This window comes from Penaeus chinensis, chromosome 1, assembly GCF_019202785.1.
Source record: "Penaeus chinensis breed Huanghai No. 1 chromosome 1, ASM1920278v2, whole genome shotgun sequence".
NCBI classification, from domain to species: Eukaryota; Metazoa; Arthropoda; class Malacostraca; order Decapoda; family Penaeidae; genus Penaeus; species Penaeus chinensis.
In genome coordinates, this window is record NC_061819.1 from 36,454,117 (window position 1) to 36,465,099 (window position 10,983).

Here is a 10,983-nt window from a genome sequence, read left to right on the forward strand (position 1 = left end):
TATATGAGTGCTCGTATACGCAACACTGGTTAAGTAATGTATAGAATGCACAGTATGTTCCGTTCGAGGAAGGTGAAATCGATCATAATAAAATGTAGGGTATATACAACACTATTCAATGAAAAATGTGTATCGCAGAGAAGCCTCAGTGACCTCTCTCCTGTAGACAGAGGTCAGGTGGGCGGGGCGAAGAGACGGCAGGAGTATATAGCAGCTGCTCCGTCCGAAGAGCAGCACATCATCCTCGTCACGGAACACAACACATCCAGCGATGAACCGTCTGCTACTTGTGAGTATTGCTTGCCAAAGGAAGAGACTTCATTATCACCTACTTTTGTATATCAAAGACATGATGCCTGGTGTTTAGTACTGAGTAGACGGTAATTATTCCTATTTAATTGTCTCTCACTTTTTCCTCAGCTCGCCTGCCTGGTGGCCGTGGTCGTCGCCGATAGCTACAAGACGCCCATTCCGATCCTGAAGGACGACCGCACACAGAACGCCTACGGCGAGTACACGTTCGACTTCGAGACTGGAAACGGCATCGTCAGGAACGAGGCCGGAAAGCAGGCTGATGGCCAGGAGTCCTCAGGAGGATGGAGGTGAGTCCCTTAATTTCGCAAAGAACCATGTCCCTTGATAAGCTTCATCTAATAACGATATGTATGGCAAAGCTTTGGTTTCTATCTGTAAATGCCTGTGTCCCTTCTCCAGCTACACCGCTCCCGAAGGCGTCCCCATCAAGCTGAGCTTCACCTCCGGCGTGGGCGGTTACCAGCCCGTGGGCGATCACCTTCCCGTGGCACCCACGCCAGTGCCTCTTCCCTACGAACGCAACGACTACTGAACTCTCCTGCTTCCCTAATATCGATGCGAATGTGAAATGATCTATAACATATCTATTTTTTATTATTTATTGAACGAAATTCGTTCACATCAGATTCGCCCAATAAAACTTTGACATCAATATCTGTTTTCTCCATGTATATCCAATATATTTATATGCTTAATTCACACTATCAGTATAATCCGATTTTGAATGCTGATTAATATTGTAAAGTCATCGTGCACATTTACTGTCTGTCGACACCGTAATATCCTGAGTGTGTAGGTAGACATAGAACACTAAACAAATCTATCTACATATCGTTCGATTCTTATTTACATCTAAATAAGACATGTTCTTAGAGGAATTCAAAATCACGGGATAATGCGGCAGGATGGCCAGTTCTTTTCTAACCCGACTTTAAAATGTGAAATAATAAGATTTGAGTTATACTCCATTATTCCTGCAATTATACATGTACATATGAAATTAAATTAAGCAATTCATGAGTACTTTATATCTACCAGTACCTTACGTTGAACTTTTGTCATCACCATTAGCCAGGGAAAATGAACGGCACTACGCTGCTTGTTTATTTTAGTCTTAGCACCTAGCTTACAGGTTCACCACCCTTGCACCAGTCACTAAGCTTTCAAATATATACATTGGTGAGTTCCAGGTAAACTACATACAAACCGCACCTGACGTTGTGGGATAAAAAGCAGCAGGTTCCGAGCGGTAAGGCGAGACCAGATCTGCGGGTATCTGCGCCCTCTAGCCAGGGTATTGGCTACTATCTCAACATGGATACCGTGTGGGTATCCATGTGAGTGGCTGCATTGCCACGGTTTATGACGTCACTAATGATGACATGGCAAATCACTAGCATGACGACACTAGAGACGCCATCCAGTTATGCTGCTAAAACTGGGTTATTAATTACAACTCTTTATATGTGACACTATCCTCCTATTAGATAGTGTCCTCACACAAATTACAGGGCATGAGAGTAACAATAAAGGTCTTTTAACATATACGTAGCTAAGCCCACGTGCGCTCAATATTTACGGGCGTCACCCCGCATTTCCACCACGAGACCATGAGGGATAAGTATGACTGATGTTTATAAAAATACGTGATACATAAAAGGATAATAAAACTCATGAGACTACTGATGTTAGTTCTCGGTGGCCTTTTTCAATTGGGTTCATTAAATCTGACTCGTGTCATGGACTCGTCATAGCAAAGGAGAGGGGGGCGTGGTAGGACAAGGAGTGGGCGAATAGTCCCACTACAGTATACGTATATACATATATACATATACACACACACGCATATATGTGTATGTGTACATATATTTGTATATACATACACATATGTATCATATACGCAGAAACACACACACATTCATATATGTACGAATATAAATACGCATATGTATGTGTATACATGCATAAACAAACACAACTACGCACCTACATACACATATGTTTACATTATATATATATATATATATATATATATATATATATATATATACGTTTACATGTACACACACACACACGTTTGCATGTAAATATATCCACAAGGTGTATGTATTCATATTTTCCATATATGTAGTTATTCAAGGTAATACTTTCATTGCCTGACGAGACGGTCGAGGTCCGCCCACAATCATACAGCTCCGCCCACTGTGGACCGTCTATATAAAGAGCCGCCGCCTTTCGGATGAGCACACTGTACTACACAGCCATCACAATGCAACGTCTTCTTGCTGTGAGCGTTTTAGCTTCTTTTGTTGGAACACATTTATGGTCATGACTGAAAAACGGTGTACTGTGTCAAACCGGAAACATTCAGAAAAAAAGTTTTATTTGTTGTTCTCAGTAAGGAAGGAATCCATAAAACGTCTTTATATATGGTTCTAATGCTTGAATCTCCACACAGCTCGCCTGCCTGGTGGCCGTGGTCGTCGCCGACAGCTACAAGACGCCCATTCCGATCCTGAAGGACGACCGCACACAGAACGCCTACGGCGAGTACACGTTCGACTTCGAGACTGGAAACGGCATCGTCAGGAACGAGGCCGGAAAGCAGGCTGATGGCCAGGAGTCCTCAGGAGGATGGAGGTGAGTTCCTTAGGCTTCGCAAAGAACCATGTCCCTTGATAAGCTTAATCTGATAACGATATATGGCAAAGCTTTGGTTTCTATCTGTAAAGGCCTGTGTCCCTTCTCCAGCTACACCGCTCCCGAAGGCGTCCCCATCAAGCTGAGCTTCACCTCCGGCGTGGGCGGTTACCAGCCCGTTGGCGATCACCTTCCCGTGGCACCCACGCCAGTGCCTCTTCCCTACGAACGTCAGGACTACTAAATCTTTCGTGCTATCTCTGTTCATTCCATATTCATATTCTCCTAAACTCTCATCAGTGATGTGATAAATTCAAAGAATAATTCTCATCACGATATTTGTGTTACGATTCTTGTATTTATTTTCTTGAGTATTTATGGAACGAAACTCGTTCATGTTCTTATCTCCAGTAAAGCTTCGACCATGCAACTGGCATTTCTGTCATGAACCCAATACTGAGATGAACAAATCTCGCGAAAAATGGCTTAATGCTTCCGTCTGAAGTCGACAATGGAGATCCTGAATTTAGCGCCAGAGCGTCCGATGGTCGCTCACGTCAGACTTCTTTTTCTGAAAGGACATCATAAGCGGCTTTACCCGCGGATTTCCCATTTTCTTGAACCTTTCAGTCGAATACATTTAGTAGCCTTTGAAAGTTGCTGACAAAAGACAATTTTGCGTACAGAATCTCAAAAAAGGGGAAGTATTTTAACAGTTTTGGGGAATAACTATACGCAATATATTGTTCTTAAGGCTTTCACAAATCATTCGTAAATTTATAGCCATATCGGTATATCATACACATATATATCTACACACACACCCACATATACATATGTATATATAAATAGACATATATCTCATCCCTGTCACGAAAGTTCTTTTTCTGAAAAGACATCATAAGCGACTTTACCCTCGGATTTCCCATTTTCTGGAACATTTCAGTCGAATACATTTAGTAGCCTTTGAAAGTTGCTGAAAAATGCAATGTTCTGCACAGAATCTCAAAAAAGGGGGAAGGAGGGGAGGGAATATTTCTCATAAAGTATTTTAACAGTTTTGGGGAATACCAATACGCAAATTGTTCCTAAGGCTTTCACATATTCATAAATTTATAGACATATCGGTATATCATACACATATAGATCTACACACACTCACACATATACATATACATATGTATATATAAATTGACATCCATGTCGCGAAAGTTGCCATAAAAGGGTGAACAGTGTCCATTATGGCAAATATAGAAGACAGTATGAATGAAAATGAATGGCGTCACAGTCCAAACGAGATTCATTTACATTCATACCCTTTTCAGCAATAAAATGGGCATAAATAATAGCTTTGCAATAGAAGTCAGGTTCGCGCCCGGCCAGCCCCTCTAGGTCGACTCAGCTGCGAGAGTACTGGCTTCATGCAGAGGTCAGAGTCGGGCTGTAAAGGAACAGGCCGCCCTACCGCGTCCTCTCGCCGTACACTGTTTCTCTATTTTGTGTTATTGCAATTGCCACGGCTATTCGATAAAGAGGACCTATCCGTTATATGTTGATGTATGACATCTATCTTTCCATCTATACATCTATTTAACTATGTATCTACATCCATATATACCAACGGTACCACAATGTGTCAGCTTGTGCCAAAACGTGTCAAAGAGTAAGTATAAAAAAACTGTGAGAATGTGTCAAATGGCGTCGAGAAACGCAAGAAACATTTGTTCGCAAACAAGGGCTCTGATTTGGATGTCAAGACGACAGCACAAAAGGCGCGGGCCTCTTCCGCTCTGCCTTTTGCAGCTTCGTTGACAGCCTTCGATTGAGGAATTCCTCAGGCCCTGTAGTCTCTCGCCTCATAGTGAATCGAATCGAAGACTGGAATTAGATCCTCCTTCGCTGGGAGTTGATGGAGTGAAGACGGAGTTGTTCACAAACTCCAGTTGATCCATATGCTGGCATATGGCTAGGTGTGGGTCGAGACCTGTATAAAACAATTACTGGGTCGCAAAAGTAACCAACACTAAAATGCTGATCAAGATTTGTCTCAATATTCTCATGGCAGCGCTGATGTAGAATGACCCTTAAGTGATCATGAAACTGAGCTGACATCAGGAACAGCACGAATGGGACAATCTCTTCTTTCATGAAGATACATGGCAAATGATCTGTGTGTTTGCAATGATTCATTCCTTGTGGAATGAAATTAGAAATGGCCTAACAAAACACAGCCAAACCATAAGAGTCCAGACGAAGGCTTCGAATCATTCCCTGGGCAAATGGGTCATCTCTCGAGGCAGTGCACTCACCTGGTCGAGTGTGACGTTCTCTATAAAGCTAATGTTCTGACGATGGAGAGACTGGCGATTCACTATTGCATGTAATTCACTACAAGCAACAAACACTTTCCAGGCGAACAGTCAATTTCAAGCAATTTTCCTTCCCATGACGCATACGCAAATCATTTGATTGGTAAAAGGTGTTGCATTTTGAAGAATCATTATCTTTATCATTTTTACATAGTACAAGTTTATTTCGCTGAGGATATATATAATTCATATAAGGCAGACTAGTAATAAAAGTATATTAGTGCATATGTCCCAATGCTTTTATTCTTCCATTGCAAGTGTGTAAGTCTGCAATTGCAGGGTAGCTACTTGTCCCATTCTTTCAGACTTGCATTATATAAGTAACAGCAATATTGGTCAGTGTTCCACAGATGGGATAGTCGCCACTAGAACAGGCAATGGCACGAACTATTTTGAACTATTTTTGGGTATAATTTTTATTTTCTCTGTATTTGACGTGCATCATTCAGTGATGCATATGCTATCGCATTACAGTATATTCGGGGACTGGGAGTTGGTAATAAGCAGGAATTCTGGTAAACTGTATAAGGCACATGGAATATCACACACAGACACACACGTGTGTGTTTATATATAAATATATATATTTACACACACACACACACACACACACACACATATATATATATATATATATATATATATATATATATACACACACATGCATATATGTGTGTGTATGTGCATGAGTGTATATGTATATATATTGTATATAAGTGTGTGTATATGTGTTTCCGTGTAATACATATATACACACATATACACATAAAGATGTATATATACACATACATATATATACAAATATACGTATATATATGAGTATATATAAATGTACGCACACGTATACATATATATATATATATATATATATATATATATATAAATATATGTATATATATAATGTATATACATATACATACATACTCACATGCATATAGGATATTCTATACAATGAAAAGCAACAATAAGACATCCATACTGTATGTGCATGAATAAAGCTTCAAATTTGAATAAATACGAGTAATATATATATCCATATATACATATACACATATATATTTATATATAGTGCATACAGACATACACATCTTTGTGTATATGTTCACACATGTATGTATATACATATATGTATACATAGCACACATACACATGTATGTACACAGACACACACATTTGTATATAAATATAATGTATATTTATGTATATATATGTATTTATATATAGATGTATATACACATACACACATATTTAAATATATTTGTATATATATGCATATATACAAATATTTATACCTGTATATACCTTTCTCTGAGTATATAAATGTATACACATACAGACATATGCATAAACACATACATGCAAACGGACGTATCTGAAATGCACCATATATTAAGATGTGTGTGTATGTGTTTATATGTAGATACATATATTTTTTACCTTACTCGGGATAGAAACTTTCTAACCGTTCATTTATGCTGAATCCCTGAAACTCCGCCCACAACGAGACAGCCCCGCCCTCTGTAGACCATCTACAGTATATAAACAGCCTGTGTGTTTCGGATGAGCACACTGTACTGCACAGCCATCACAATGCAACGTCTTCTCGTTGTGAGTGTTTTAGCTTCTTTTGATGGAACACAAGTTTATGGTCATGATTGAAAAAAATGATGTATTGTGTCGAAACGGAAACTTGTTGAGAAAAAAAAGTTTTTATTGGCTGTCCCCCATACGGAAGGAGTTCCTGAAAAGTCTCTATATGTGTGATTCTAATGCTCTAATCCCCACACAGCTCATCTGCCTGTTGAGAAAAAAAAAAAAAAAAAAAATATTGGCTGTCCTCCATAGGGAAGGGATCCATGAAAAGTCTTTATATGTGTGATTCTGATGCTTGACTCCCCACACAGCTCGCCTGCCTGATGGCCGTGGTCGTCGCCGACAGCTACAAGACGCCCATTCCGATCCTGAAGGACGACCGCACACAGAACGCCTACGGCGAGTACACGTTCGACTTCGAGACTGGAAACGGCATCGTCAGGAACGAGGCCGGAAAGCAGGCTGATGGCCAGGAGTCCTCAGGAGGATGGAGGTGAGTCCCTTAGATTTCGCAAAGAACCATGTCCCTTGATAAGCTTCATCTAATAACGATATGTATGGCAAAGCTTTGGTTTCTATCTGTAAATGCCTTTGTCCCATCTCCAGCTACACCGCTCCCGAAGGCGTCCCCATCAAGCTGAGCTTCACCTCCGGCGTGGGCGGTTACCAGCCCGTTGGCGATCACCTTCCCGTGGCACCCACGCCAGTGCCTCTTCCCTACGAACGCAACGACTACTGAACTTTCCTACTTCCCTAATATCGATGCGAATATGATTCATAATAATATATCAATTTTTTATTTATTGAACGAAGTTCGTTCACATCAGATTCGCTCAATAAAAGGTTGACATCAATATCTGTTATGTTCTTGTATACCCAATACCTTTATATGCTTAATTCACACTATCAGTATAATCCGATACTGAATGCTGATTAACATTGTAAAGTCATCGTGCACATTTACCGTTTGTCGACACCATAATATCCTGAGTGTGTAGGAAGATATAGAACACTTTATATAATTCTATCTACATATCGTTATATTCTTATTTACATCTAAAAAAGACATGTAGACGAACGTAGAGAAACGGAATAATGCTGCAGGAGGTGCATTTCTTTTCTGACCCAACTTTAACCCCAGCATGGTGATGTTAGTTCTCGATTACGGATCTCTCTCTATATACACACACACACAGTATTGGAAGGTAACAGTAACTCAGTACTACTACCTTATGCCTGATACAGGGACAATTCCAGGTTAGTGTCCCTTGGAGACCTGAACTGCACTTCCCTTGTACCTTAATTAACCTGGTGCGAGTACCACGATCCGTGAGTGGCAGCCTGGCCCCCACGCATCGTACATCGGGCATGTAAGTGGTCGCGGCCAAAGCGGCATGAACGGCACTCGCGGTCGAGAGAAGACCGTTTCAATTAATATGTGAAATAAGAAAGTTTGAGTTATACTTCATCATTCCTTCAATTACAATGTACATACATATCCTCAGCCATTTACGAGTACTTTATATCTACCAGTCCCTTACGTTGAACTTTTGTCATCAGCAATTAGCCGGGGAAAATGAACGGCACTACGCTGATTGTTTATTTCAGTCTTAGCACCTAGCTTACATGTTCACCACCCTTGCACCAGTTACTAAGCTTTAAATATATACTTTGGTAAGTTCCAGGTAAACTTAGGGACCTTAGGGACGCGTGGCCTAGGGCTCCCATGATTGCAACTGCCTCTGCCTGTAGCGAGGAGGCGTTGTCTGTTACCCTCATGGATCGCGTGGCGTCCCTTGCTGCAAAGCCGGCGCCTGCAGTGTGGCTCAAGGGATCGACCGATCCATCCGTGTAGTATGTTCTACTACCCGGAGGAGTGATGGCTGCAATTAATATGTGAAATAAGGAAGTTTGAGTTATACTTCATCATTCCTTCAATTATAATGTACATACATATCCTCAGCCATTCATGAGTACTTTATATCTACCAGTACCTTACGTTGAACTTTTGTCATCACCAATTAGCCGGGGAAAATGAACGGCACTACGCTGCTTGTTTATTTCAGTCTTAGCACCTAGCTTACATGCTCACCACCCTTGCACCAGTCACTAAGCTTCAAATATATACATTGGTGAGTTCCAGGTAAACTACATACAGACCGTACCTGACGTTGTGGGATAAAAAGCAGCAGGTTCCGAGCGGTAAGGCGAGACCAGATCTGCGGGTATCTGCGCCCTCTAGCCAGGGTATTGGCTACTATCTCAACATGGATACCATGTGGGTATCCATGTGAGTGGCTGCATTGTCACGGTTTATGACGTCACTAATGATGACATGGCAAATCAGTAGCATGACGTCACTAGAGACGCCATCCAGTTATGCTGCTAAAACTGTGTTATTAATTACAACTCTTTATATGTGACACTATCCTCCTAGTAAGATAGTGTCCTCACACAAATTACAGGGCATGAGAGGAACAATAAAGGTCTTTTAACATATACGGAGCTAAGCCCACGTGCGCTTGCGCACAATACTTACGGGCGACACCCCGCATTTCCACCACGAGACCATGAGGGATAAGTATGACTGATGTTTATAAAAATACGTGATACATGAAAGGATAATAAAACTCATGAGACTACTGATGTTAGGTCTCGGTGGCCTTTTTCCATTGGGTTCATTAAATCTGACTCGTGCCATGGACTCGTCAAAGCGAGGGGGGGGGGGGGGGCGTGGTAGAACAAGGCGAATAGTCCCACAACAATATATGTATATACATATTATACACACACACACACGCATGTGTATGTGTACATATATTTGTATATACATACACATATGTATCATATATATATTATATATGTATATATCTATGCACACACACATACATATGTATGTATGAATATAAATACACATGTGTATATGTATACATGCAAACACAAACACAAATACGCACCTACATATACACATATATGTTAACATGTACACATACACACACACACACACACATATCTGCATGTAAATATATCCTCAAGGTGTATGTATTCATATTTCCCATATATGTAGTTTTTCAAGGTAATACTTTCATTGCCTGACGAGACGGTCGAGGTCCGCCCACAATCATACAGCTCCGCCCACTGTGGACCGTCTATATAAAGAGCCGCCGCCTTTCGGATGAGCACACTTTACTGCACAGCCATCACAATGCAACGTCTTCTTGCTGTGAGCGTTTTAGCTTCTTTTGTTGGAACACATTTATGGTCATGACTGAAAAACGGTGTACTGTGTCGAAACGGAAACATTCAGAAAAAAAAGTTTTATTTGTTGTCCTCAGTAAGGAAGGAATCCATAAAACGTCTTTATATGTGTGATTCTGATGCTTGAATCCCCACACAGCTCGCCTGCCTGGTGGCCGTGGTCGTCGCCGACAGCTACAAGACGCCCATTCCGATCCTGAAGGACGACCGTACACAGAACGCCTACGGCGAGTACACGTTCGACTTCGAGACTGGAAACGGCATCGTCAGGAACGAGGCCGGAAAGCAGGCTGATGGCCAGGAGTCCTCAGGAGGATGGAGGTGAGTTCCTTAGGCTTCGCAAAGAACCATGTCCCTTGATAAGCATAATCTGATAACGATGTGTATGGCAAATCTTTGGTTGCTATCTGTAAAGGCCTGTGTCCCTTCTCCAGCTACACCGCTCCCGAAGGCGTCCCCATCAAGCTGAGCTTCACCTCCGGCGTGGGCGGTTACCAGCCCGTTGGCGATCACCTTCCCGTGGCACCCACGCCAGTGCCTCTCCCTCTACAACCGTCAGCGTATACGCAGTCACCTCCCTGATCGTATAGGGGCTCGCTCAGTAACCCTCACCACATCGAGCTTCTATCTCAACATGGATACCCGTAAGTAGCTGCATTGCCACGGTTTATGACGGCACTAAGGATGGCATGGCAAATCACTAGCATGACGCCATTAGGAAACGCCATCCAATTATGTTGCTAAAACTGGTCTATTAATTATACATCATTATATGTAACACTATCCTGGTAAAATAGTGTCCTCATAA

General features: G+C 41.5%; 4 protein-coding genes across 4 annotated transcripts; all 4 read left to right on the plus strand.

The window, feature by feature from the left end:
- Window positions 1–246: 246 nt before the first annotated feature.
- On the plus strand, window positions 247–967 carry LOC125028854 (endocuticle structural glycoprotein SgAbd-8-like). Its single transcript, XM_047618408.1, has 3 exons — window positions 247–289; window positions 421–602; window positions 715–967. The coding sequence occupies exons 1-3, from the start codon at window positions 272–274 to the stop codon at window positions 845–847; spliced, it is 333 nt and encodes a 110-aa protein (XP_047474364.1). The 5' UTR covers window positions 247–271; the 3' UTR covers window positions 848–967.
- Window positions 968–2,575: 1,608 nt separating this feature from the next.
- Window positions 2,576–3,385, plus strand: LOC125028873 (endocuticle structural glycoprotein SgAbd-8-like). Its single transcript, XM_047618445.1, has 3 exons — window positions 2,576–2,602; window positions 2,774–2,955; window positions 3,067–3,385. Exons 1-3 carry the CDS (start codon window positions 2,585–2,587, stop codon window positions 3,197–3,199), a joined length of 333 nt encoding a protein of 110 aa, XP_047474401.1. The 5' UTR covers window positions 2,576–2,584; the 3' UTR covers window positions 3,200–3,385.
- A 3,452-nt stretch (window positions 3,386–6,837) lies between these two features.
- LOC125029020 (flexible cuticle protein 12-like) lies at window positions 6,838–7,771 on the plus strand. Its single transcript, XM_047618741.1, has 3 exons — window positions 6,838–6,932; window positions 7,229–7,410; window positions 7,524–7,771. Exons 1-3 carry the CDS (start codon window positions 6,885–6,887, stop codon window positions 7,654–7,656), a joined length of 363 nt encoding a protein of 120 aa, XP_047474697.1. The 5' UTR covers window positions 6,838–6,884; the 3' UTR covers window positions 7,657–7,771.
- A 241-nt stretch (window positions 7,772–8,012) lies between these two features.
- LOC125040061 lies at window positions 8,013–10,757 on the plus strand. Its single transcript, XM_047634556.1, has 6 exons — window positions 8,013–8,024; window positions 8,163–8,287; window positions 9,076–9,207; window positions 10,077–10,140; window positions 10,315–10,496; window positions 10,610–10,757. The coding sequence occupies exons 1-6, from the start codon at window positions 8,013–8,015 to the stop codon at window positions 10,755–10,757; spliced, it is 663 nt and encodes a 220-aa protein (XP_047490512.1).
- The last annotated feature ends 226 nt before the right edge of the window (window positions 10,758–10,983 follow it).

Bases quoted from the DNA above. Each gene is read 5' to 3' on its own strand.
- LOC125028854 (XM_047618408.1), top strand. The intron at 603-714 runs GTGAGTCCCTTA...TCCCTTCTCCAG, and splicing joins GAGTCCTCAGGAGGATGGAG to CTACACCGCTCCCGAAGGCG.
- LOC125028873 (XM_047618445.1), top strand. The intron at 2,956-3,066 runs GTGAGTTCCTTA...TCCCTTCTCCAG, and splicing joins GAGTCCTCAGGAGGATGGAG to CTACACCGCTCCCGAAGGCG.
- LOC125029020 (XM_047618741.1), top strand. From the start codon at position 6,885: ATGAGCACACTGTACTGCACAGCCATCACAATGCAACGTCTTCTCGTT. The intron at 6,933-7,228 runs GTGAGTGTTTTA...CTCCCCACACAG, and splicing joins CAATGCAACGTCTTCTCGTT to CTCGCCTGCCTGATGGCCGT. The intron at 7,411-7,523 runs GTGAGTCCCTTA...TCCCATCTCCAG, and splicing joins GAGTCCTCAGGAGGATGGAG to CTACACCGCTCCCGAAGGCG.
- LOC125040061 (XM_047634556.1), top strand. The intron at 8,288-9,075 runs GTAAGTGGTCGC...AACTACATACAG, and splicing joins ACGCATCGTACATCGGGCAT to ACCGTACCTGACGTTGTGGG. The intron at 9,208-10,076 runs GTGAGTGGCTGC...GTCTATATAAAG, and splicing joins GATACCATGTGGGTATCCAT to AGCCGCCGCCTTTCGGATGA.